At 39.4% G+C, this 27,130-nt stretch overlaps 1 protein-coding gene across 1 annotated transcript; it reads right to left on the bottom strand.

Annotated features, from left to right (window-relative positions):
• Positions 1-5,183: 5,183 nt before the first annotated feature.
• On the bottom strand, positions 5,184-10,008 carry DDIT4L (DNA damage inducible transcript 4 like). Its single transcript, XM_036340705.1, has 3 exons — positions 9,778-10,008; positions 9,341-9,476; positions 5,184-7,564 (listed from the first exon to the last, which is right to left on the bottom strand). Exons 2-3 carry the CDS (start codon positions 9,429-9,431, stop codon positions 7,074-7,076), a joined length of 582 nt encoding a protein of 193 aa, XP_036196598.1. The 5' UTR covers positions 9,432-9,476; positions 9,778-10,008; the 3' UTR covers positions 5,184-7,073.
• Between the last annotated feature and the right edge of the window lie 17,122 nt (positions 10,009-27,130).

Consider the following 27,130-nt stretch of genomic DNA (forward strand, 5'->3'; position numbering starts at 1 on the left):
ATGCTGCTTTAAAAATACCAAGTGCACATCTTGTTAAGATGAGGCTCAGATGAAGCATAGAATAAATACAGGCGATGGGAGGAAAGGGTGCTTCTCAATAGTAGCTTTAAATGCAATTAACCAGAAAACCATCCTATACCTACAGGTTGCATCTGTTTGTTTGATTTGTCATTTTTGTTTGATTTCTTGGTCTAGTCCGGAATTTTTAAGAAGGAACTTTATTTTGCTTATTTTTTCCTGCTTGAGCTAAAATATAGAAAAAAAGATACATTATAAGATTGTCACAAAAGATTTGTTGTAAACTATCTTTTTATTATTTTATTCTAATGCTCTGTAATTTATTCTAATGCTCTGTAAACTCAGAGTAATAAAGACAAACATATTCATAATGACAACGCTTGAATTCCAGAAATACTTTTCTTCCATTGTGACCTTGTTCATTGCTCTTCTACTACACTTCTGAGGCCAGAAATCTCATAGTTTATATCAACATCCAACTGGATTTATTGTCGCTTTCTCTGCTTATTAAAGAGAAACAACGTATACCAGTCTGTGAGCACTAAGAACAATTTTTTAAAAAATGGATAATACTCTACTCTTTCCCATGATTTGAATGCTGATAGACGGAAGGGTTTGAATGCCCAGCAGTTGGGTTGATTATCAAAAAGAATAAAAGCAGCACTTTTCAGGACTTGAATCCAAAGCAGCCTTGAACTTGGGCGGGGGTAGTGAACACCAGCATTTCTGAACTCCAGCAAGACAGTATGCTTCGCCCCCACAGGAACTGAAGAGGCTGTCTGGTATGGTGCTGCATACATTCTGTTATTTTGGGCCTTTATTTCAACTGGGACACCTCACATTTGGAGAACCGATGATAAAAAAGCAGTTTTCTCACGGTCTGGTTGTTTTTCATCATACCTAAGATCGTAAGTGGAGAAGGTGAGGGCATGCAACAGTTTGGAGAGTTAGTACTGCCTTTTAGGGAGTTATTCTTATGCCCTTTTCAGTGAGTCAGGTCAGAGTTTTCCAGCTGTTCTCTCCACCTACTACAAAGCTATGAGACCTTAGCAAATCCCTTTCATTGGTAAACACTTCCTTTATTTAATTATAGACACATAACATGATAGTTAGACTTAGGTTTGATATATTATAATTAATCCACAAGAGCCTGAACATATAATATTGTAGTTATCCTCTGAGATGGAGACAGAGTTAAGAGAGGAAATCTGATAATTTAAAATTTAAAACATGCTTATATTTCTCCCTGTTCCATCATTGCAACTAAACTTTCACTTCCACCTTTCTGCATTCATCTGAAAAGGATTGGTTGTGGAAATGGATGACATACCAGTGCACCAACCAGGTCAAGGGAACTCTTTCCCCTAGCTGCCAGGAGTGTTGGTGATGCCAACTGTCAGCTAAGCCCCTCTGCACTAATTACCATCATCCGAAGTCCTGTCCCTTTCTTGAAGGTGGACATTCTAATAGTCATAGTCTTCCATTCAGTTTCCAGAGCTTGAGTCCTGGCCCAGGTCCAGCTCACAATATATCTATTGGACTCACGAATGTGCTTAGTATGAGAAGCACAAATGCATAATTTGGATCCCATGGGCATATTTGGTAGCTGGCAGAACATATTGGTGCTTTGGCTTTTAGGGTAAGAATTATAATGGGAACATCCAAGAGTAATGGACAAGTGCAGCAAGCATGGCCTAAGGTCATGTTGACCTTGAGCTCGGACCTCTCAGTAATGAAGGTCTGAGTCACCCAACTAGGAAGTCAGCCGACTAAGAAAGGGGATGACAGAAGGAGTGGGGAGTCTGGAACGGTTCTAGAGAAGGAACTGATGCTCAGCTGTGGCATTGAGACCACCTGCAGTGGCAGGGCTTCAGTTTGTCCTATTAACCTTCCTCTATTAGTTTCTCTAGGAAAAGAGACCAGACAAAATCCTGCAAGTGTTGGACCCAGAATTTATTATATGACAAATGGATCTGAATGTTACGAGTGATGGACTGGGGTGGATGCTGCAATGTGTCACTCAAATCCCTTCTTCATGTCTGAGGCTGGCACCACCCAAGCTGTTGGAAATGTTGGTGGCTGACTGCTCAAAGCTGAGTAAACACCTCAGGATTTGTGTTCAGCTAAAGAGGACCACCTTGTCCAAAGTCATGCATCCCTCTCTTAGGCAGCTAGTGTTCGAAGTCTGGTAAATGAAGGAAAGGATAAAAGTCAAAGCCTCTCATCTCAGGGGAAATAACTCTGAAGGGCAGTCTAACTCTAGAGCTTCCTGAGAGATCACGTGAAGGCCTTTCAAGGAGACAGTATCAACTGTTAACTATTTCCTTTGTTTAGTCAGTTCTATTTCCTTCTCTTGTCTAGAGGTGTTGATCAAAGGGCATTAACCTTCTGCTTACAAATCTCCATCCCGGACTCTTTCCAGGGAACTCTAGCTAAAGCAGTTATTAAAAGAGAAATGATGCCAGATATAAGACCTGCAGCTATTAGTCTTCTGGCAGCTTCTATAGGTATTCATTATCCATTCTGGGTGATGATTTTACTGTCTACATTAAAAAGCAGCAGGAAAACCTAAATACCAGAAGTTTACCAGTAACTTCTTTTTTCTCTTCTTTATATCCAGCCACCAAAGAGAGTTCATTTTTTCTTGTAATGACTCTTGAACAAATTATTGTCACCATGTTATATTTAATATAGATTGTCTTTTCTCTAGTTTAGACTCTTCTCCTTTCCTACCTAGGCTATTTCAATTGGTTCGTGTTCGCCCTCACCCCCCGCCCCAAATTTCATACGTTTAAAGCCTTAACTTCAATATGATATGGTCTTGAAAGAGGTAATGAAGTTAAAATGAGTTAATTAGGGTGGGCCCTAATCCAGTATGACTGGGGTCTTTATAAGAAGAGGAGATTTGGACACAAGCAGTACAGAAGGAAGACAATGTGAAGACCAAGGGAAGGGACAGCTATCAACAAGACAAGAGTCTGGGGTTTTGAACAGTTGCATGATGCTCATGACCATGTACCCTTCCTTCCCTCATGTGCCAACAACATGCCTTGGAATTTTGTTGTTGTCATTTGTTTAAACCAGCTGTGGGCAAACTACGGCCCGTTTGAAATGAATAAAACTAAAAAAAAAAAAAAAGACCGTACCCTTTTATGTAATCATGGTTACTTTGAATTTATATTAGTTCACACAAACACTCCATCCATGCTTTTGTTCCGGCCCTCCGGTCCAGTTTAAGAACCCATTGTGGCCCTCGAGTCACAAAGTTTGCCCACCCCTGGTTTAAACCAATCTAGATCACTGAGAACTGAACGTAGTAGACCTAAGACTTCTATACTTGTACATCCGTCTACCATGCAAATGGGAAATTGTCCATAGTGCAATATGAAGCTGACTCCATGAGGATATAGAACATTGGAGAAATAGATTCAGGATATTGAATCCATTTCTGTTATTTGTGGATGTGGGGTGTCCACCAGTAGAAGTGGGGAATCCCTTTCTCGACTGGGTGCTGGGGGTCAGGTTCTTATGACATCTTGAGAAAAAGAATTTTCTAAGACTCCCACGGGAGAATCAGTGATTTTTATTTGTGTGAAGTTATAACCCGAAATTTCTAAAGTCCTATTTCCCTTAAACCAGTCCCCGAGAAGGTGCAGCTATGGCTTTAGCAGAGCTAGAAGCAAAGCCAGTGTCCAAAGTTTCCGTTCCATGGCGGAGCTGAGTCTGGCGGAGCATCAGGCTAGTTGCAATCCATTAGTCTATTGTGTGGGGTCCATGTGGCCGTTGGCAATGTGGGCTGGTGCAGGGTGTGAGGGCCCTGCAAGCCAGGAGCCAGCAGTGAGCAGCAAGAGAAAAGGGCAAGAGGAACTCACTTTGTTCAGGAGCTTATGTATCCCAGGTTGGTCTCTGGCAGTGGCCATGACTATTTTGGCCAATAACCTGCTGCCAGGTGTGACGGACAGATAATCACCTTTCCTATGTTATTCAGACCTTCCTGGGCATGTGTCTATTCTTTCTCTCTTCAATCCCTTTTCCCAGGATCCCCAGGATCTGCAGGGCACAGACCTGGAGAGTGCTAAGCTGCAGCTTTCTGGCACAAACTATTTGTCTATATTATCCAGCCTCCCCTTTGCTCCTTTCTTATTAATTAATAACTGGGTTACTTCCAATGGTATCATTACTATAAAATGGTATCTTTCTACTAATAACTGGAAAATAAGGCATTTCTTTATTTTAGGAGACCATCAAGCACTGTAGCTAACAGATTTATTTCTCAGTAAAGATATCTAGGGCACAGATCACACTTTTTTTTAAGGCTACTTGTATAGTGAAGGTGGAAGGAATGGAATGCATCTTTTAAACATTTTGACTTCTTATTCTAAGCATAGTTCTGCTCCAGTGAATGGGGGATATTGTCAGTACTGTAGTTTCTTCCTTTTTCCTACCTGACAAGAAACCACCATAAGAATTGTACTTTGAATTTAGGGGCAAATGTTTCTGACATGGTTTTTGTAGACTCTTGGTTTTGTGAATATGGTCTCTGCGCTGGTTTGGGCTTTTGGAGGCAGCAGTTGGCTTGGTTTATTCTCTGGCTCTGTTGCTTAACTTGGTGGCATTGGGCAGGTTACTTAACCTCTCTGTGTCTGGTCCTTTATCTATGACATGGAGATGACAGTAGTTTCATTTCATAGGACTCTTGTGAGGAATGAAAGAATTTATATAAAGCACCTAGTACAGTGCTCACCAGTTAGCAAGTCTTATTAAATGTGTTATGTAGTGAGAGAAATATGAGCTAATGACCAAAAATTTGAAACAGAAAGGATAGGTAAGATGAATAACAGTGATACTAGAAAGACATGATTCAAATGGAATATTCTGATAAAAATAAAAATGTACACGGATCTCACAATTTGATATACTTGCATTTGGTCATTAGGAAAATTATAGGAAAAGCCTTTACACCATGAGTTGTTGTTTTTAAAGGTGGTTGCCAAAGGAGCTCAAATTATTGTCTCCCTATAAAATGTACTTTTGTATTTGAAAAGTTATGAAGCAAAACACTTAAGTGATAGATAAATGTTTTGTCATTTTCCTTCAAATATTGTCAAGTATATTTTAGGGTGATCATTGACTAAAACTCAGAAAAGACAAAGAGGACAAAAAAATTAAAAATATATGATGCTTTATTGTCAAAAATAGACAAACTTTAATTTCCTTTAACAGAAATATTAATTAAAGGTCTCCATAAGCCATTATCACCACTTTGTGAGCATAAAAGACAGCTGTTTAGAGGAGAAGGGACAGCAGCTCTACATCCTGCTAGAGAAGCCTCGCCCACAGAATCACAGTGACCGTCAGAACCCTAACTAATAATAGACATGCCAAACAAGGTTAACTTATGCTGGCCCAGCCCTAGAGAGGGCTTTATGGTTTGAATAGTGAAGTTTTAGGTCACCTATAGGAAGAGTAACAGGATCTACCTGCTTTTGAGTTACACCAGGATGAAGCCATCGGTCCCTACCACCCTCCCTCAGGTACGTAAAGTGATGCTAATAGCTTGAACAGAAGATGTGAATAAATTCCTTATTCATGACCTATAGTAAGGATGTGAAGGACTTGCAGAAATGAACACTGTAGTGTGGAGGTTACATTCTCTTATTAGCATAAAAAAGACTAATGATCTAGGCAGTAAGAACAAGAAAAACATAAGGCCTTTATTGTTCCCTAGGGACAGGTATCCTAGGTTGAAGAAAGCTGGGTTCCATCCTGGCTTTCATTCTCTAGTCTGTTGTAATAGACCCATCTTAATAATGAAAAGTGGTAGAATACAGCTATCTCCTTTGAAGAATGGGTAAAGATAGTTGAGTTCCTAGGAGAGGCCAGATATGAGATAACACTGACTGGTGGGAGAGTTCATCTGAGATTAAGCATATGTAACAGTGAAAAGAAGCTAGATTATCAAATGAATGAGAAAGGGATGAGAACTGAGAACTCATGTCCTACCTCCATATGCATTCACATAAAAAACAGAAATGAACTATATGCAAAATAACAGCTTAACATTTTCCATTTTTTCTAGTTTAAAGATATCACTCAATACTTGAGAACTAGAAAAACTGAGTTTATATTGTCCATGAAGTTATGTAAAACAATACTGTAGTTATTAAATGGCAGCTTCAGTTTATGCCACCTCTTTAGAACAGAAGAGTGAAACCCTGGCCGGTGTGGCTCAGTTGGTTGGTCATCTTCCTGTGCACTGGAAGGTTGCTGATTCCACTCCCAGTCAAGGCACACGCCCACGTTACGGCTTGATCCCTGGTAGGGGACATGCAGGAGGCAGCCAATCAATGTTTCACTCTCACATAGATGTTTCTCTCTCTCCCTTCCTCTAAAAATCAATAAAACATATTTAAAAACACACACTAAAGCAAACAAACAAAAATACCCAGAGGAGTATGCAAAAAAACAGTGAAGTACTTGTGTTCTCCTGATAGTTTCTTATTCACTCTTGCATGGGTTTAAGTGTGAATTATGCTCACCCACTTAATTCTATTCTCCTGTATAAGGACCCTTCAAATGAGGGTAGGGGCAGGAAATTGGTGGTGTGGGCTTCTGGATGTTTTGATGGACTAAGCATCACTCAGTAAGATTCTGTGATTGATAGGGTCACTCTGAAAACTTACAGAAGAAAAAAAGCAATATGAAAATCAAACTAAACAAAGTTGGTTTAATAGTCTATCAGCAAGACTACATGGAAAACTTTGTGTAGTCAAATACAAAGCTGAAGTAGATTGCTCCTTTTCCTTCCTTATTCCATGCCATTCCATTTTGTTAAAAAAAAAAAGTGATATAATGCAGACATGGGGGTCATTTCTCAAAAGCCACAGAATAACCCCTTTCGCTGGGCTTGGTGTGACTATGAAATGCAGAAGAACTTGACTGCGGGTTTTTCGTTGAAAGCAGGCAGGGCAAACTACAATGACTGTGACTAAGCAGCTGCAGAGTTTTATTACCCAATCATAAAAAGGACCTTTTACTAGCAAAATGTTTCCCTCTTAGCACTCTTCAATGACTGTCGTTCCAATCAAGGAGTAAAGCTTTTTCTTAACAAGTCGAAATCCTGAGCTCAGGATCAGAGTTCGTCTGAGGCTGGATGAGAAGCGACCGCGACTAAAGAAGAAGTCCCTGAAGCTGGTCCATGAGCAGTTCTCCTGCTTAAACACGAGTGTAAGCTCAAAAGTGGGCACCACAGTGGAGTCACACACAATCCGATCCAGCTTTGTACATACATTGCCCACCTCCATGTTCACGTGCAGGACACACCCTCGCAGGCCGCAGGGCTCCGTGGAGGCGAGGCGCAGGACGTCCTGAGCGATTCTCTGCGTCAGTTTCTCAGGGACAAGGACTTTGGAGCAACCCAGTTTGGTTTGCTTGGATTTGGACAGACAGTTCTCCAGCATTTTGACCAAACTCTGGCAAGTCGTCTCCTCAAATATTACCTCATTGAGGTTGGGTTCAGGAACAACATAATCCCAGTAGTCAAAATCTGTAGAAAATAGAAGTTTGAAGTAAAAAAAAAAAAAAAAGGAAAGAAATCCAGGAGCAGGAAAAACATACCAAGATAGCAACATCGGTCTCTACCACATCTACCTGCTTCCAATATTTATCCAATATTAGATCAGCTGATCTCCCTTTGCTGTTAACTAGTGGAAATAAAGGTTTTGATAAATGCAGTGGATAGGATACAACCATTTTATTTTTTAAATTTATGTGTACACACACACAATCTTAAAGACTATGGATCAAAAATCTATGGGTATCCTAGATTATTAGTGATTTTCTTTCATTTCTTGCTCTCTTACTTGCTTAGGAAACTTTTCAATTTATTTTACAGGGAACATGCATTACTTCTAGAGTAAAAATGGTTATATACTTTTTTTTTTTTTTTTTTACACTAAGGAACTATTACCTTCTGACTCTGATATTATATGAGTTTATTTCTTTAAAATACCAAATTTTTGCTATTGTTAAGTGATAAATTTTAGGATGAATCTGATGAGCTATATTACATATTTATTAAATCTGTTTCTTTCTTTAAAAGTCTTTACTGGAATGACCTGTAAATTCCAATTTTAGCTTCAACCTCTTTGATTAAAAATTGCTCAAAGAAGACCTTTGAGGTCCACCGGGATATTTATAACTAGCTGGGTAGTTTTCCATGGCCAACCAAAACAAAATAGTCCTAGGAAAACAAAATTAGATTTGCGCAAGGAAAAGAGATAGGTCTGCATTTGGTCACCTTCCTTCCAAATTAATCCTACCACTTGGCAAGATGCCATACACACAGTCAATTGGATGCAGGCAGAGGTCGAGCGGGCTCCGTTCCCTAAGCCTACTTCACCCTCATTGGCTGTTGTGGTTTCCCCACATTGCGTATTCTCTTAGATCATTGTTTTTTTTTATAACTAAATAAAACAAATGCAATCCAAATTATAAGGCTTCATATGCTGAAGACAGAGAATTTAGAGAGTTGGCCTATAAAATTAGATCAGCCACTTTGCCTTCTAAATGAGGAGGGCCCAAAGGTCTTCAGCGATTGGCCTGTGCCCACACAGCTCCTCACCGCAGAGCAATGTGTGCACTTAGAAACTGCTGCTTAAAATTGCAAATGACAGCATGACCAGCATCAGGGCAGTTTTAAAATTTTCTTCTGGCATTAAAAACAGAATAATGGATATAGCCACAAATAGAATACTACACAGCAATAAAAAGGAACACATGCTGATAGAAGCAGAAACCACGGAAGGATCTCAAAATAATTGAACTGCAGGAAAGAAACCAGTTACAAAAGACTACATATTTTGTGATTCCATTGACACAAAACTCTAGAGGCAAAAGTAAACGGGGAAGAGGGAGAGGAGAGAATTGATGGCAAATAGGTACATGGGAATTTGGGGCGAGAGGGTCATGGTAGTGACTACCATGATTACACTTGTTAAAACATACATAACTGAACACTTAAAATTCACCAAAACTTTACAACCAACTAGGGTAAGGAACCTACATAACTTTTCATCCCAAAGAGCCTCTTAGCAACATACTAGACCTATATAGCCCTCAGTATTTATTATTTATTTATTTATTTTGTTTCTCACTACCATGGTCAGAAGTTGCTAGAAAGTTTGGAAAGAAGTTTTCTCAGATGGATTTTGTGGCACCTCCACTGAGGAAAGGGGCGATACCGCCTACCTGCCAATCCGATCCCATCTATAGAGGGGCTGCAACCTTCGGAGCAGAGAGAGGCGGGCACTGGGAAACTCACCATTTATCAGGCTCCCCGGGTAGAAGCCATGGTCCAGCAACTCTGAAATGCTGCCCGGGTTCTTACTGCTCAAACTGCCAGTTGCAACCATGGTCAACGGCTCCGTTTCCCTCGCGGGGCAGAACGGCCTGGGGCGCTGGAAAAAGCAGGCAACCAGGACAGATTGGCAAGAGCCGGAAAGACGTGCCGAGGCTCCTAAAACGCCCCGCGTCCCCAGAACGAACTAGCCCCGCACTCCTTTTCCAAAGGGAAGGAACCGCTCCCTGCAACTCAAGTTTGCAGTCTCGCGAGCGGAGACGCCAGCTACTGCCACCACCTGAAACCCATTCAAAGTCAGCCGACTTGTCCCGCGGAGCTCAGCCCCCTCCACCGCCCGGCCCGGGCACCACGGGCCCCCGCCTCTGCGCACCCCACATCCGGGCAGCCGCCTCGCTCACCTGCCGGGAGTTGGCTGAGGCCGATGCGCTCGCTGGTCACACTGCGGGGTAAAATGAATCAGGGGGTAAACCGAGGCAGGGGGTAAACCGAGGCAGACACTCTCCGCTGGAGCCTGCTCCCTGGGGGGCTCTGGGACCTGCTGACCCCGGCAGCGATCCGCACCCCGCTAGGTCCCAACCCACCTAGCACCCGCCCCACTGAACTGCGCCGCCTCGGGGGCAGCGAGCACTTTATAGGCCCGGGTCCTCGGCCGGCCGGCCCGCCCCGCCTACCTGCCCGCCCGCCCCGGTCCCGCCCCTCCGCTGCCCGGGGTTGCAGTTCCACCCGACACTTCTGCCGCCCTAGGCGCAGCCGCCGGCGTTGCGCACAGGCTTGCAGCACTGTTGCTACACAGCTGATTCCCGGGTGGGCCCCAGGTTACCGTGACTGCAACTCCGGGTGCACCACACGCCCCCAAACTGACCACCCCCTCTGCCACCAACCTGGATTCTTTGGGGCCACTCCTCCGCCTGCGCGCGCTCCCGCGCGTTCACGCTGCGGGGCCCTGGAGATCCTGTCCCGGGCTGGGGGGGGGGGGGGGGGGGAGCCTTCCGCCCTTTGTCTATTACCGTGACCCGCCGCTTTGCGGTGTCGTACGAACACTTGGCTTGACTCTGTTTCCATGTTCAATGAGCATCGTTTATGCACTTAGTTCTGGGCTCTAACCAAGTCAGCGCCACCCCGCGTCCCTGTCCTCCTCTCCTGAGCGCGGTCAGTTCTAGCTTTCCTCTCAGGCATCCAAGGCTCTGCACATTTTAGGAAGGGTCTGCACCCCCCGCACCCCCGGGCTCCCCGCACGCTCTGTGCTGTTTCATCTATGACTAATGCGTTTTCTCCACCAGAAGGGAGAGCCTGGTACTCTTCTAATTAGACCTGGCTCCTGGACGCCGGGAGGCTGAATGAAGGAGAGTTGGCCAAGAAACTAAACAAAACCATTAGTGGGATAGCGGCCTCCTCCACCCGCCTGGTGGCGTGGAGCAATTGTCATTCCCAGAGGCAGAAGTTTCTGGCGAGCCCTGTCCGGGGGAAGAAGAATTTGGGTTTGGGATGGTCGTGAAGGGGCTTTGGGCAATGAAGAGGCAGCTTTATATCCCCTTAGGATCAATTCTGTGAGGCCTGATGCGCAGTTTTGAACCAGAGGGACAGAGGAGCCCAGGAAACAGTCAACAACCCATTGGCAAGAAGCCAACCATGTTCTCTTGCAAAGTTTCTGAGCTACCCGTTTCCTGCGTTGGTGTGCCAGCAGGGGACGATCTGTTCAGAGTGGCCATTCCCAATGACGGCGGTGGGTCCAGGGAAGGAAAGGGTGGGGATGCCTGGAGGGAAAGGCTTTCAAAGAGCAGGAGGTTCTAGTGTTGGCTCCCAGCCCTCTAGGATTACTTTGTCACTGGTACAAGGATCTGCAGGTTAGGGCCTTGAAAGGTTCAGCTGTCCAGGCTAAAAACTCAGTCAGAAAAACAACAGCAGAAGGAGTAAGGAGGGTGTGATCAACAGATCAGTGGGAGGACACTGGGAGGCAGAGCTGCAGAAATGAAAGCCAGATTGGCAGTCCATTTTTAACTTAACTCAGGCAGCTGTACGGCCTGAAGGTCAGACCAGCCCAGGAAGGAGATGTTGATAGGCTGGTCTCTGAAAGCAGATTGCCACTTCTCTTTCAATAATAGAAAAGTAGAAATAAGCAAGCCCATTTAAGCTTGTGTGTTCAGGACCCATGGATATGGACCCCTGGTCAGATTCAGATGTCAGCTGCCTGGCAGCAGGAAGGGGAGAGGGTGGGTACAGGCAGAGCTTCCTTTCCTTATTTGGGGGGCAATATTAATGAGCCTGCCTCTTACCTGCCTCCAAGGAGAGTTGTTAGGATTAATAATTTAGGACTAATGGGTGGTCTGAACACGCACAGTGAAATAAAGAAATTGCCCGTTTCCATTTCCTTAGGGTATTTAGGTATAACTCATAAATTAAGTACTCTCAAGGGGCCAGAAAGATTATTAGACCTTTATACTCTCAGCTCACCTAACTGAAATTTTGCAAAGCCCTTTGGGACTTTATTGCAAGAAATAATTTACCTATGTTACAAAAGACTTCAAATAAAATCATTCTTTTGGGCTGAATGAGCCTTGTTCTCAGGAAATACAGGGCATAAGAAATGATTGATGTAGAACACATATCTGGAATAATTAGTGAAAATTGTCCTTTTTTAAAAATCTACTTAAAGGGTAAAAATCCTTTCTGTTACTACTAATTTGCATCTTTGCAGTGTTATATAAACAGAGCTGATTTTTAACAAGGAAGCATAGAACAGAATTAGGGAAAAGGAAGTGCCATAATAGTATTGCCATGAGATGACATACTTAACCCATTAGATTTTTTAATGATGTGGATATAGGTAATTATTTATAATTGAAAGTTCATCACATTGGTGAATTTCAGGTATTTATCAGGTGCAGTGATGAAGTACATTTTATTGCTATTTTATTATATCCGCTATAGTTAATACTTAAAAAAATAGTTTATGAGGGTGCTTACTTGGAAGTAATAGTTGTATATAAACAAAAAATCTAATTGATTAAATAATTTGATACACCAATATATTATAGCAAACTACCTAAATCATAAGCATGCTTGCTTTTTTCTTACTATTTACTCATCTACCTTCTTACAAAAAAAAAAGAAGTAGCAGTAACATATAACAACAGTATATTCATCTGATATATATGCAAATGTTTAAATTGCAGGCCTCCTCCTGTATGAATGCTAGTATAGTGTAGCACTTATAATATCATTGTTTACATCAAGTATAAATTCAGAATACCAGGGATATTTCAATAAACAAACAAAACTATGGTGCTTTAATATATTATTACAGGAAATACTGGTGTCATGTGTATTCATGATTTGGAATGTTGAATATTTACTATACGTTTCACCTACCATTTTTCTCTCTTTATTCAGAATAAGCCTGAGGTCTTATTAATACATCTACATTCAGTGCCTTGCCTATTTCATTTCATAAACTTGGCACTAAGGGAAAAATGATTGCTTCTTAATCTGTACAGTGGATTCAGGGAGGACTTATAGGACACGGAAGTTGATCTGTGTAATATCTATGGTCCCTGAGCAAGCTCATAGTGTTGTCGTGAGGATTGAAAGAGATTGATTATACTCAAAGCCAATTATTATCTTTTTTTTAAATAAGCAAATCTGAACTCTTTAAAAGTAATTATCTCTGACTATTGTTGGTTGTACTAAATTTGTAAATCTAGTGCCCATGTGAAATCTTAGAACAGGACCTGGTACATAGCAAGTGTTTAATGCATAATAGTTATTATTGCAATTATTATTGTCCTGAAATTATAGTTCTCAGGTGTCAGTGCAGTAAGCACTAAAGGGGCTAAGTGGGGTCGGGGAAGTATTATTAAAGTAGAACAAACTTTATGGTCTTTCCTGTTTGCAGGAAATATGGAAAATATTTGCCACTGCTTGGGAAAGCCTTTTTCATTATAACACACTAGAGGCCCGGTGCATGAATTCGTGCACCAGTGGGGTCCCTCAGCCTGGCCTGCAGGATCAGGCTGAAACCGGCTCTCTGCCATCCTCCAAGGGGTCCTGAATTGCGAGAGGGCACAGGCCAGGCTGAGGGACCCCATCAGTACACGATCGGGGCCTATGATCAGGGCCAGGGAGGGACACGGGAGGGCTTCAGGGTGTGTCCGGCCCATCTCACCCATCCCAATTGGCCAGACCCCAGCAGCAAGCTAACCTACTGGTTGGAGCGTCTGCCCCCTGGTGGTCAGTGCACGTCATAGTGAGCTGTTGAGTGGCCTTAACATATCATCAGTATATTACACTTTGATTGGTTGAACAGATGAGCAGACTACTGGACACTTTGCATATTAGGCTTTTATTATATAGGATATATAATTGTATGGGAGAGCAGGAAGATCTCCCAATGTAAAAAATATAACGTAGGTAAAGTTATTTTGATGCACAATACAGAGTTATACATATTAACTTTCCTTTATTAATCTAGGAAATCGTTTTCTGGACAAAATTTAACTTTACACATATTTGAAATCATGACTATAGAACCACCTGATTGTTTCAAGATATGTATGACCCTCTGTTAACATGCTGGATGAGATATATTTTATCATTATTTTTGTCTTTTAGGATGCTCCAACCAATAACATTTTCATTTAAGAATTAAATATGCAATATGAGTCATTCTGTAGAATGATAAGGGATTTGCCATTAAGGTAACATGGAAACTTATTCAGTATAAGACAAGAAAAAGCCCTGATATAAAATAATATGTAATAGTTGCTGCTGTAAGCTGAGAGAATCTTCCAGTAGCAGAAGGCATTGCCTTTCTAAATTTGAACAGAGAAATGGTTACCATAGTGATTTATCTCTTAAAATAGTTGTATGATTTTTTTTCTCTTTCAGAACAATGTTATGCATTATCTTCCCATAATGAAAGCTGATATGTTTTAAATGCACACAATCTCTCTCTCTTCTTGATTATGCAAAGATTTATAATTTAGGTGCCCACATAAGTGAATGTCAGCCAAGAACATGGTGTAGGTCCTTGACATTTTTCTAGGGATAAAAATCTTTGCAAATCCAAAATTTAAGAATACCACAATAACACCATTTTTCAGGAATTCTATGTGCACAAAGATAAGAAGAGAAAAATAAAGCAATATGTTCATGTAGGTGCTATACTTTATTGGTCTCCCTCCATATACCAGCCAAATGTCCTATTCTGATGGATAACCTTTGCATAGCTTTTGTTATTCACATTCGTGTCCCAGAAAAATGACACATTGCTTTATAACATAAACCTGTGGGGTTGCACGAGAATTGGATTAAATCCAAGAATGTCAGTGTAGAGAATTCTGTGAGTAGTCTTTACACTGTGTCTGACCCCATTCTGCAGATGTAAAGCATATTAAGAAGTCTGAGAAAGTCACAGATAGATACTTTTGTTTTTCCTTTCTTTTTCATTTTCATGGTGTAGTATTTAGATGCATGACCTATGGGGCCTGACTGCCTAGGTTCATATACCAGCAATGACTCAAGCTGTACAAACTTTGATAAGACACTTAACATGTCTATGCCTCCATTTCTACCTTTAGAATAGGGAATATAATGACATCACCTCATAAAGGGCTGTTGTGGGATTAAATGAGTTAATATTAGCCATGATTATAATTAGGAATTTTTCTCTGATTTTAAAAAATCACCATTGCCCTGGTAACATTTTTATGAGAAGGTAGCTAGGGGAGTGTTTACATGTATTTCAGTGTGTGTATAAAAGTGTATTTTATGTATATTCTTTCATTGGTCGATCAATATTCAGTAAATGTTAATTGAATATTAATTATTCATTAGGCACTGAAACACAAGTCTCCGGTTGCAAGGAGGTTATAGTTTAGAAAAGAACATAGACAAATAGATGACAATTAGTCTGATAAGTTAGGGACAGCACAATGATATAAGCACGAATCTATTTTGAAGGAAGGTTTATAGCCTTGCTTCTCATGGTTTGTTTCCTGGACTAATAGCATGAACATCACTTAGGGGCTTGTAAGAAATGCAGAACCTCAGTCCTTAATCCAACTGAAATAGAATATGCTTTTAAGAAAAGATCCCTGGGTGATTCATATTGTATGCAATTAAAGTTTGAGAAGTACCGATTTTTAAAGAGAATAAACAGAATAGTAAGACCGCCTAAGCCAGGGGTCCTCAAACTACAGCCCGTGGCAAATACAAATATTGTATTTGTTCCCGTTTTGTTTTTTTACTTCAAAATAAGATATGTGCAGTGTGCATAGGAATTTGTTCATAGTTTTTTTTAAAACTATAGTCCCGCCCTCCAACGGTCTGAGGGACAGTGAACTGGCCCCCTGTTTAAAAAGTTTGAGGACCCCTGGCCTAAGCATTTGTAAAACCCTTTCTGAGCAAATTAATAGAAATATTTATTGATTTCCTACACTATTCAAAGCATGGCCTTGAAGAAAGGTGGGTTCCCAACCTTGCCCTTGTGTTGGTGGAGTCTCCATAGCTCCAATCAGACACGCTGGCCCTAATCAGTCCTGCGTGGCTCTTCGCCCTGGGCTCTGGCTCATAAAACTATGCACAGCTATGTGAAAACAGACCAGTTGTGTTTTGTTTTTTTTGTTGTTTGTTTTTTTGTGTGTTTTTTTTTTTGAGAAGACTGTAGTCTATAAAAATAAAATCCTGTGTAATAAACTTGAGACACTATCAGGCCATAAATTGTTTTCAATCTTGATAAAATAGAAGCCAATTATGTAACATCAGGAATGGGCTTACGTTGCAGAATGTATTTAAAATGATTGATCTGTGGAAGGTTGTACTTGGAAACAACAAATCTAGGAGGAAGGGCGTAATATAGAGAGATAGATATATATCTTGTTACTTCCAAATTTACTGGAGTCAATACAGTTATGTGAGTGTTCAGCTCCTCTGTTATAATTATATCATAAAATATACTTTAAAACATTGACTTGGCTTTTTGAAATATTGTGGTGGTAATTAAGAATTCTTTTTCAGGATGATATATATATTGTGGTGGGGGCTCTAAATCACAGATTGCTAGCACAGCCTTTCAGGAGATGTCAGTATAGCTGTAAGGGCAGTGGCGTGTGTTCAGTTGTGGGACAGTGTTGATGCATCATATGGAAGCTAAGTCATCAGCCGTACTTAACAGACTAATTTACAGCTAGACATCATTCCCTTTTCGGTAGGTTTAGATGTCCATGTGCTAAACATGAAAACAGTGCTCTCTCTGTACATGTAGCAGAGCAGTGCACCTTAATGATTTGACTTCAGGCTCTGACTCAACCAGGCTCGGCCACAAATTTTCGCTGGGCCACAAGAAGGCACTGTGAAATTAACTGAAATCCTTTGGATCTCATCTTCCTCCTTCAGCACATGGAAGATTCAAAGGAACAGTATTTGTTGAGTTTCTGGCAACATGACTCCTCCATGTTAAGCGTTCGGTCAGAGGTGTCGATCCTAAATACACATGGCTTATGTGAGTTTGTTCATGTGACTGCACATTCTCTTGCAGTAAATAATTCATCAAGTGCTCTGTTGGATTTTTCAGGATGGTAGTAGATTTTACTCTGTACATATGGATTATAAAGAGTGTCTAGCTAGGGTATTAGGAAACCTGGCCCCACATACAGCCTTTGTACTGACTTGATCTTTGACTTTGGACAAGATGAGTCTCAGAATCACCTAGGAGTTTTGAGAGACTAAAAAGAGATTCACCCAGGCCAGTGGTCGGCAAACCGCAGCTCGCAAGGCACATGTGGCTCTTTGGCCCCTTGAGTGTGGCTCTTCCACAAAATACCATGTGCGGGCGTGCACGTACAGTGAGATTGAAACTTCGTGGCCCATGCGCAGAAGTCGGTTTTCGGCCTGGGCGAGTCTGTTTTGAAGAAGTGGCGTTAGAAGAAGTGGGGGGTGTCGGTCAGTCGGGCAACGGGAGATGAGGCGCAGGCGGGCCACTACACAGCGCGGGGGAGGTACAGTGGGGCCTTGATTTACGAGTGTCCCGACTAACGAGGTTTTTGAGATACCAGCTGTCTCTCGGCAGATTTTTTGCATTGAATTGATAGAGTAATTTGAATTAACGAGCTCCTTAACGAGCTCCTTAACCAGCTCGGTCTTGGAACGAATTAAACTCGTAAGTCAAGGCCCCACTGTACATTGTTTTGAGGTACGTTCGCTGAGGTCGACCCCTTCCAACTCTCCCATCCACACTATCTGAAACAAGTATACAAAACGAGTGTGGATGGGAGAGTTGGAAGGGGTCGACCTCAGCGAACGTACCTCAATCAGATTGAGGACGTTTTTAGCAAAGACCAGCTTAGGAGTACCCTAATTAAGTTAATAACAATGTACCTATCTATATAGTTTAAGTTTAAAAAATTTGGCTCTCAAAAGAAATTTCAATCGTTGTACTGTTGGTATTTGGCTCTGTTGACTAATGAATTTTCCGACCACTGACCCAGGCCAGAGGAAGAGTTATGTGTGGCTATCAGAGCAGTAGAGACCAGGCTTTCTGGCAGTGTCCAAAATATAGCAGGATGCTAAAGAGGAAGTAGATAGGCTTCCCATATTGGGAAAAGATTCCTGCTGTGCCCTGAAAAACTGCACAGAGCAGCAGGAAATGGCCTTGCTGGGATGCTGAGGGCTTGGGTGACAGACATCTTGGTTTTAACCTGTGGGCAGCCAATGACGAGAGGGAGGCTGTCTTCATCTCCATCCCACTCCTGAAGCCTCAACATTGCACAGGATTTAAAATCCTTGACATGAGCATTGGGTCCATGGAGTGGGAGGATCAGGATGGTGAGAAGAGAGAATGACTGGCATTACATTTACCTATTCCTTAGTGGAATAAAGGATAAATATCAGCTACTAAGCTAAATAGCAAACAAGAATGCAGAATGTTGTTTTATTGAACAACCAGTGTGTGAACTAAGATTGATATTATTTACATCTAACTACCAACACAGCTATAGCCTTACTTCTGAAAAACATTGAAATTTTTTCTTTTTATTCAATTTACACATCTTAAAGCAGCTTTTTTTGGAAGCTCCACTGTTAGCATTTATTATCCAATTTAAGATTTCCATAGCTAGTACATTTTTTAGTTTATCCATTATTGAAATAGTGTTGCCTACAAAGAAATCCATATATCAAGTACTTCTTAAAAAGTATTTTAATGTATTCTATGTTTAAACTGTTACTATGAAAAATCATAAATCAGGAATACTTTTACATTTTCTAAAACAGGGAGCTGTTTACAAATAAACATAATAAAGATACTATAACCATTATAGGGAGTTATATAGGTAGAACCTAACAAGTGTAACTATAAAAATTTGCTTTAAAATAATGATTCTTACCCTTTTATATCTTACTCTTAGGTAGTTCAAGGGAAGCGTTAACTGAAGCAGGCCCAGAAAATTCAAAATGAAATAAAATGGTAAAGTTAAAATAGAATTGACTTTGGATTTACAAACAAATAGCCAACTTAAAAATTACAAAATGAAAATCAAATTTCTGCTGCTAACTCTCATTCATGCCATTCTTTGACCCTTGCAGGAAGGAAATGACTTTTAATTATTTATTTATTTTTGGTCTGTTTGTTTGTAGTTTTTTAGAACTTCTTTATGGAACTAAAAGCACCTACTAACATATATTTTCATTTCACTCTTTTTTTTACCCTAAAGGGAAATATTATACTTGCATTCTCCACATTGCCTTTTTGCACAGACAATATAGCTTAGAGATTTCCATATGCATACTTAGTTTCATTTTTTCTCTCTCTTTCCTCCCTCCATCTCTATAGTGTTTTGTTTTATAGATTTTCATTTAACTAGTACCTAACAGAGGGACATTTTCATTATTTATAGACTTTTATAATTACACTAGAGACCCAGCACATGATTGAAATCACAGGAGGAGGTGCCCCGCCTCCTGCCTGGCGAGGAGGCACCCCATTGGGGGCTGGGACCCACGCCTGACCCACATAGCGCCTGCCGGCTGCAGCATTGTGTCCGCTGGGGTGGGGGCTGGAGCTCCTGTGTGTTGTGTCTCTGCTCTGACCTGCCGCCAGCCCCAGCCTCCCTGCGTCCGTTGGGGTGGGCGCGGCTTGCAGTCCCCTCCTGCCCATCTGCGTGCGCAGCTCCTCCTGGGTGGTCATGATGCAGCTCCTCCTGAGCTGTCTTGATGCTCAGCTACTTAGCATATTCCCTGTTTATATATATAGATACAGCTGTAATGGATAATCTTATTCATAAGTCACTTTAATTGTGGGCAAGTAAACCTATTAGATAAATCCCTGGAGGAGGGACTTACAGATCAAAGAATAAATTTACAAAATATAGTTCTGAACAGTCTTGATAAATTATCCTCATAGGGTTGTACAGTTTTGGGCACTCACCAATAAAGTATAAGAATTTACTCATAATCTCTCCAACATCTATTCATTTTGTAAACATTTTAAGCACCTACTATGCTTTTTTAATATAGTTTTAACATGCTCTAGAAACCTGTTGGTTAGGAGGTGTAATTTTTCTCATTCTAGGTTGGAAAGATATTAATCCTAATTCTCAGGAAAAACTAGAAATATATCATATTCTTTCTGATTTCTAGTCTTGTGGGAAAGCACTGTGGTTGTATGGGGTGTAATAACCATTATAATAATTTCACTGATTGGTCAACTTAGGCAACAAAAATATTGTGGGTTTTTCCCCACCACCACTATATTTATATTAGACTAGAGGCCTAGTGCACAAAATTCATGCACTCGAGGGAGGGGTTCCTCACCCCAGACTGTGAGCCCCCAGGGATGTCCAACTGATGGTTTCTGGGAGCGGGCCTAAGCCTTCAGTTAGACATTCTTAGCGCTGCCGTGGAGGCAGGAGAGGCTCCCACCATTGCTGCTGTGCTCACCAGCCATGAGCCCAGCTTCTAGCTGAGCAGTGCTCCCCCTGTGGGAGCATGCTGACCACCAGGGGGCAGCTCCTGTGTGGGCATCTGCCCCCTGGTGGTCAGTGCATGTCATAGCGACCTGTCGTTCCACTGTTTGGTCGATTTGCATATTAGCCTTTCATTATATAGGATTGTCAATCAGAGGTTTTGTTGTTACATGGGGACTATGTATATTGATGTCAAGGGCACTTAGATTTCTATTAAGAAGAGAGTCTGACCCAGCCAGTGTCGTTGAGTGTTGACCTATGAACCAGGAGGTCATGGTTCTATTCCTGGTCAGGGCACATGCCTGGGTTGTGGGCTTGGTCCCCAGTAGGGGGCATGCAGGATTCTCTCTCATCATTGATGTTTCTCTCACTCCCTCTCCCTTCCTCTCTGAATCAATAAAAATATATTTTTTTAAAAAAGAGAATCTGCATCAGAACAGAGAATAATAGCTTTTAATGTAAAACTTGGGAATTGCCTGTAACTTGATTTTGATGTTCAAATAGTTAAGTGACATTTCTCTCTTTTTAACCATTGCAAAATTGTGATTCTTTTTTATAGCTCACAGTAGAATATTAAATTAAATGCAATTCAGTACATCAAATGTTTTGTGGATGTTACTGTTGAGGCCAAGTGAGAGCATGCGTTCTTGGTCTGCTCTGTCCAATTTCATAGCCACTGCACACTTTGCTATTGAGCACTTTAAACTGTGACTAGTCCAAAGAGGGATTGTATAAAATACACACCAGATTTCAAATATTTAATTGACTATAAAGAATGTAAAATATCTCATTAATAATTATTTTATTGGTTCCATGTTGAAAGGATAAGATTGACATATTGCGTGAAGGCCTTGGGTGGGCTAGAAGAGGTCAGTGAGAGTAAAAGGAGGACATATGTGATACTTCTAACAATAAAGATTTTAAACAATTAATTTCATCTGTTTTTTTAAATGATTTTTAAAAACATGGCTACTGGAAAATTTAAAATGTTATGTGTGGCCCACTCTCATGGCTTACCTTAGGAAATATACAGCAACACTATTCTAGAGTTTTGTCATTTCATTGCAAAAAAGGAACAATGGTAGATACTTTCATTTATGTGAGGATTTGAAAATTCTTAAAAGTATATGAGGTAAGTGGTAACTGTTAATTTTGGGGAACAGGTTTATTGAGATATACATTAAATATATTAGAATCCACTCTCTTTAGTGTAGAGTTCTACAAATTTTGAAAGACCCATATGTATGCATCGCTCTTATACAGATGTCCTTTTACTCTCATTGACCTCTTCTAGCCCACCCAAGGCCTTCACGCAATATGTCAATCTTACCCTTTCAGCATGGAACCAACAAAATAATTATTAATGAGATATTTTAAATTTTTTATAGTCAATTAAATATTTGAAATCTGGCGTGTATTTTATACAATCCCTCTTTGGACTAGTCACAGTTTAAAGTCAATAGCAAAGTGTGCAGTGGCTACGAAATTGGACAGAGCAGACCAAGAATGCATGCTCTCACTCGGCCTCAACAGTAACATCCACGATACATTTGACCTCTTCCAGAGTGTTATACAAATGGGAACACACAGTATGCAGACTTTTGAGTCTCATTTCTTTTGCTTAATGTAATCATCCAAGTTGTTGTGGATATTAGTAGTTCTTTCCTTTTTATTTGTTAGTACTATTCCATTACACAGAAGTATCATAATTTGTTTATCTGTTTGCCAGTTAAAGTACATTTGGGTGGTTTCTAGTTTTTGATGATTAAAAATAAACCCAGTACATATTTTGCTTACAGATTTGTGTATGAACACACGTTGTTACATTTTGTGGATGAATACCCAGCATTGGCATTGCTGAGTCATATAATAAGCATATGTTTAGCTTTGTAGGAAACTGCCAAAATATTTCCCCAAATGGTGGTTCCATTTTACATTAACAATATATGAGAGTTTTAGATGGGCCATATCCCTGCCAGAATGTGGTACTGCTCTCTAGCCTCCACCCTCACTTAAAAAAATGTATTCCTTCAAATTTAATAGGAATATAATGATATCTCATTGTGGTTTTAATTTTTATTTTCCCAGTGATTCATGATATTCAATATCTTTTCATGTGCTTACTTGCCATCTGTATATCTTCTATGATGAAATATGTATTGCAATTTCCCCCCATGTTTTTTATTGTGTTATTTGAGGCTCAAGAGTTTCATTAATATTATTGAGAACTTGGGAATTATTATTATTGAGACTAGTGAGTTCTTTATAAATTCTAGATACAAGTCCTTTAGAAGATACGTGTTTTGCAAATATTTTTTCCTTGTTTGTGGTTTGTGTTTTTATTCTTCTAACACTGTCTTTTGAAGAAAAAATTTAAATTATGTAGCATTCAATTTATCAATATCTTTATGGATCATATTTTTGGTATCATATCTAAGGGATTTCTGTCTAAATCAAGATCACAAATATATTTTTCATATCTTTTCTTCCAGAAGTTTTATAGTTTTACATATATATGTAAAATTTGTTGTATGTAGTACAGGTATGGGTTAAAACTTTTATTTTGTTTTGCATATAGATGTCCAACTGTTCTAGCAGCACCATTTCTTACAAAACCATCCTTTCTTCATTGAATCACCTTTGCATCTTTATGAAAAATAAATTGACCACATATATGCCATTCTATCTTTGGTATTTATTGTATTCTATTAATCAATGTATATACCTATTCTTTCACCAATATCACAAAGTCTTAAAATTAGGTAGTGTGAAATCTTCTAAATTTGTTCTCTTTCAAAATTATTTTGGCTTTCTAGTTCCTTTGCATTTTAATTTTAATTTAGAGTTAACATTAATTTTGAAAGAAAATATCTTCTGGGATTTGATTGGAAATGCATTGAATCCAGTTCAGTTTAGAATGATTTATATCTCATATTTATTGAGTTTTTCAACATTGATCATGATATAAACTTTTTTTTTATTCAGGTCTTCTTTGATTTTTTTTTCATTAGATGTTTATATTTTTCAACATATAGAAACTATATTTTGTTAGATTTCTACTTAAACATTTCATTTTTTATGCTGTTTCAAATTCCCATTCTACCATAGTTCATTGCTACCATATAGAAATATAAGTACAGAAATACTATATAGAAATACAGAAATATAATATACAAAAATTGATCTGTTTCCTTCATTTTTGCTAAACTCACTTATTAGTTCTACTAACTTTTAAATAAATTACTTGGGATTTTTCTCCACAGAAAATTATGCTATTTGCAAATAAAGGTGGTTTTATTCCATTCATTCTAATCTGTATGCCTTTATTTTACTAGTATTTTTTTTTCTTCCTATATTGCACTGACAAGAACCTCAGGTGTGATGTTGAATGTGAGTGGTGAGGGAGGATATTCATGCCTGGTTACCTGTTACATGGGGAAAGCTTTGAGTCTTTCATCAGTAACTATGAGGATAGCTGTAGGTATTTTAGAGATCTACCACATTAAGGAAATTCTCTCCTATTCCCTGTTTGCTAAGAGGTATTATCATGAATGAATGTCAACTTTTGTCAAATATATTTTCTACATCTATGAGGTGGTTAGATGGTTTTCTGCCTTAATCTGTTGATATTGTATTTTTACCTCTGTTGGTTTTAGATGTTGAACCAGCCTTACATTTTCTTAAGATCTATTATTATTTTTATATTCTTGGATCCCATTTGCTAATATTTTGCTGAAGGCTGTTGCTTCTACTTCATGAAGGATATTTCCCGGAGTTTTCTTTCTTCTTTCCTATAATATCTTTGTCTGGTTTGGGTATCAGGGTAATGTTGGCCTTATTAAATGATTTATTCAGTGGTTACTCCTATGTTTTCGGTCTAAGTTTGTGTATAATTAGCATTAATTCTTTTTTTAAGTTTCATTTTGAATATAACATCCTTAGAAGCCCTGGCTGGGTATCTCAGTTTGTTAGAGCCAAGGCTGCAGGTTTGATCCCTGGTCAGGGCACATACAACAATCAACCAATGAATGCATAAATACGTGGAAAAACAAATCTCTCTGTCTCTCTCTCTCTCTCTCTCTCTCTCTCTCTCTCTCTCTCTCCCCCCCCCTCTAAAATCAATAAAAATATAATATCCTTGGAGAATATGTGCATAACATCTCAATCTCAATTAGGTTTCCTCTGTTATAAACTCTCAGTATCATTACAGATTTTATCATAATTTATAATTATATAATTGCTTGAGGTTTATTTCTCTAATGTCTGCATTCTGTTTTAAGAGGCCAGACTCACCTGCCCTCTTCATCATTATATGCTCATTGCTTAGCAAGTGTCTGACACCTAATAGGAGTTTAATAGATATTGGCTGAATAAATACATGAATCCCTAGGATTTCATGAATATTCTTATTCATTATTCATCATTACAATGTGAGCATTATACCTATAGTTGCTTTCTATGTATTTACACAAGCTTTCTATAATGAACAGAAAAAACATTTCAGACATAATCTTATGGGTATTAAAAAACTGCGTAATTATAAACATAACAATTTATAATGTGGAGTCAGAATTTCTATATATTAATTTAATTCTGATGAAAATGCTTTTGTATTTGTAATGTGGTTCGATAGCCTAAAACTTTGCGAAATGTTAGATCTCATATTTAGTCTTAGCATGAGAATTCTGGGGTGCAAAAGCAGCCTTTTCTGCTGAGTCTTGGGAAAACATTCAAGGAAGGGCTTATAATTCTAGTAGCTTCCATTTTACATAATCTTTCAACTTGTTTCCAGTCTAATTCTCTCTTTCTCTGCAGCAACGGGGTTTTGGAAGGTGAAAGAGAAGTGATGCCAATGATTAGCTAACTAAGCATTTTATAGAAGAAACAATAAAATTTAAATTCAAGCAGAAGTAACTTTCCCTTGACAGTCAACTTTGATTTATTACTTCTTTTATTCTCTTAACAAATGTATTTATTAGTTCTTTCATTCTTTTAACAAATGTATTTGAGGGTCTACTATGTACCAAGTGCTTGGGAGGAACTGGGAATAAAATGGAGAGCAGCCAAGATGTAGACTTGTCTTCATGGAGCTTACATTACAGATAAACAGGAGAATAAGCAGAGTGCACAAAAAGTAACAGCAGGCAATGTTACATTCTTTGATAAGGGACAAGAGTACAAATGGGAGTAGTATTATCTTAGGGATGGGGTTATTCTGGAAGATTGCTTGTTTAAGTGAATATGTAAAAGATATGTAGGAACTAAGTATATGAAAGAGGGTAAGGCTAGAATGAGTGTTATAGGTTGAGGACTTAATACTATCAATAACAACCAGTATTTAGTGGGTATTTTTAAGTGTCCCATATGACCAATTTCATTATAGTTTTACAACAATCCTATGAATAGGGTGTTATTGTTTCCAGTTTAGGAATAAAGATGAAAATTCTGGGACACAGTTAGTTCAGAAACTTGCCTCATGTTACACAGGGAGTAAGTGGTAGAGCCAGGAATTGAATAGGCTATTAGTGTCTGGCTGCAGGAAAGAAGTCCAGGATAACAAGAGTATATAATGTTGATGGCAGGAGGTTGTTGGTGGAGAGAAGTGGGAGCATGAGTGGTGTAGGGGAATGAGCTTGGAAGGATGAAGGTAAGGATCAGGCTCTGAGGGGTCTTGCAAGCCATGTAAAGAAATACATTGAATATCACTAAAATGTTAGCCATTTTCACCGACAATTTAAATTCCTACCTTGACATACTTCTTGAGCTCTTTCATCTAACTAGGTGTAAAGGAAGATATAGTCCTGACTCAGCTGACAGGCATGACTTAAACAAGACAAAAGCTATATTCTAGTGAAAAAATATTTTGCTTGAGGTAAGTTTTTCCATCCCAGAGTAAAATAATCAGAGAAAGCTCGTTAGGTGAATTTACAGCTTTCTGACAAACCATATTCATTATCTAAAGTTTTCTTTACTAAAAAATATTTATTTTTGTCTTTGGGTCAGAATAATTCATTAAGAATCATTAATAAAATGCTGCCATACCACAATGAGGTAGTCTATTGTAATGGTACATCACAAGTAATTTGTTACTAAGTATAAAGTATTACATCTTGTGAATGTTTTCATTTTAAAAACATAAATTAACTCAGATTTAAAAGTTTCCTTATTTATAACCATTATAATTCTCCTTCCTGCTTGGGAGAGGAAGGAGAGTTATTTTTAGCACATATGCCATTGTGTATGGAGGCGTTTTGTGCATGTAAATAATATCTGTCCAGTCTATCAAGGTGGATCATCAATTGGCATAAGGTGTGGTGGTCTTAGAAGGCCCTCATTTAATTTAGCCATGAGTTAAATGGCTAGTGGCTACAGGGGGCTATGTTAGTAACTCTAAACCACCATCTTTCACCAAAGGAGCCAGGAAAGAGAGTAGAGTTGCTCAACACAGATATATGATTGCTGTTTTCTGTAAGGAAAACAGAGCAAGCACATATCTCTTCCATGGTGGGTCAGTTGTGGCCTATTTGGGAACACCAGAAAGACATGTAGACATGGAATTAGAACTCCTCATTAGGAATTTCTGAATTGATTCCTATGTACACATATTTCCAGAACACTGAGTTCATAGCTCAACATTTTTCTGAGTAGAGTTTGGTTTGTTTATTGACTAGCATAATGGCCTAAACTCTGATCTTTATTTTTTGCTTTTGCAGCAGCACATCAGAAATTTTACAGATCTGCATGGTTATTAGAGTTACATGATTCTGCTTCCTCTCATTAATAACATTTTAGA

Source organism: Myotis myotis, unplaced genomic scaffold (genome assembly GCF_014108235.1).
Source record: "Myotis myotis isolate mMyoMyo1 unplaced genomic scaffold, mMyoMyo1.p scaffold_m19_p_1, whole genome shotgun sequence".
Taxonomy (NCBI): Eukaryota; Metazoa; Chordata; class Mammalia; order Chiroptera; family Vespertilionidae; genus Myotis; species Myotis myotis.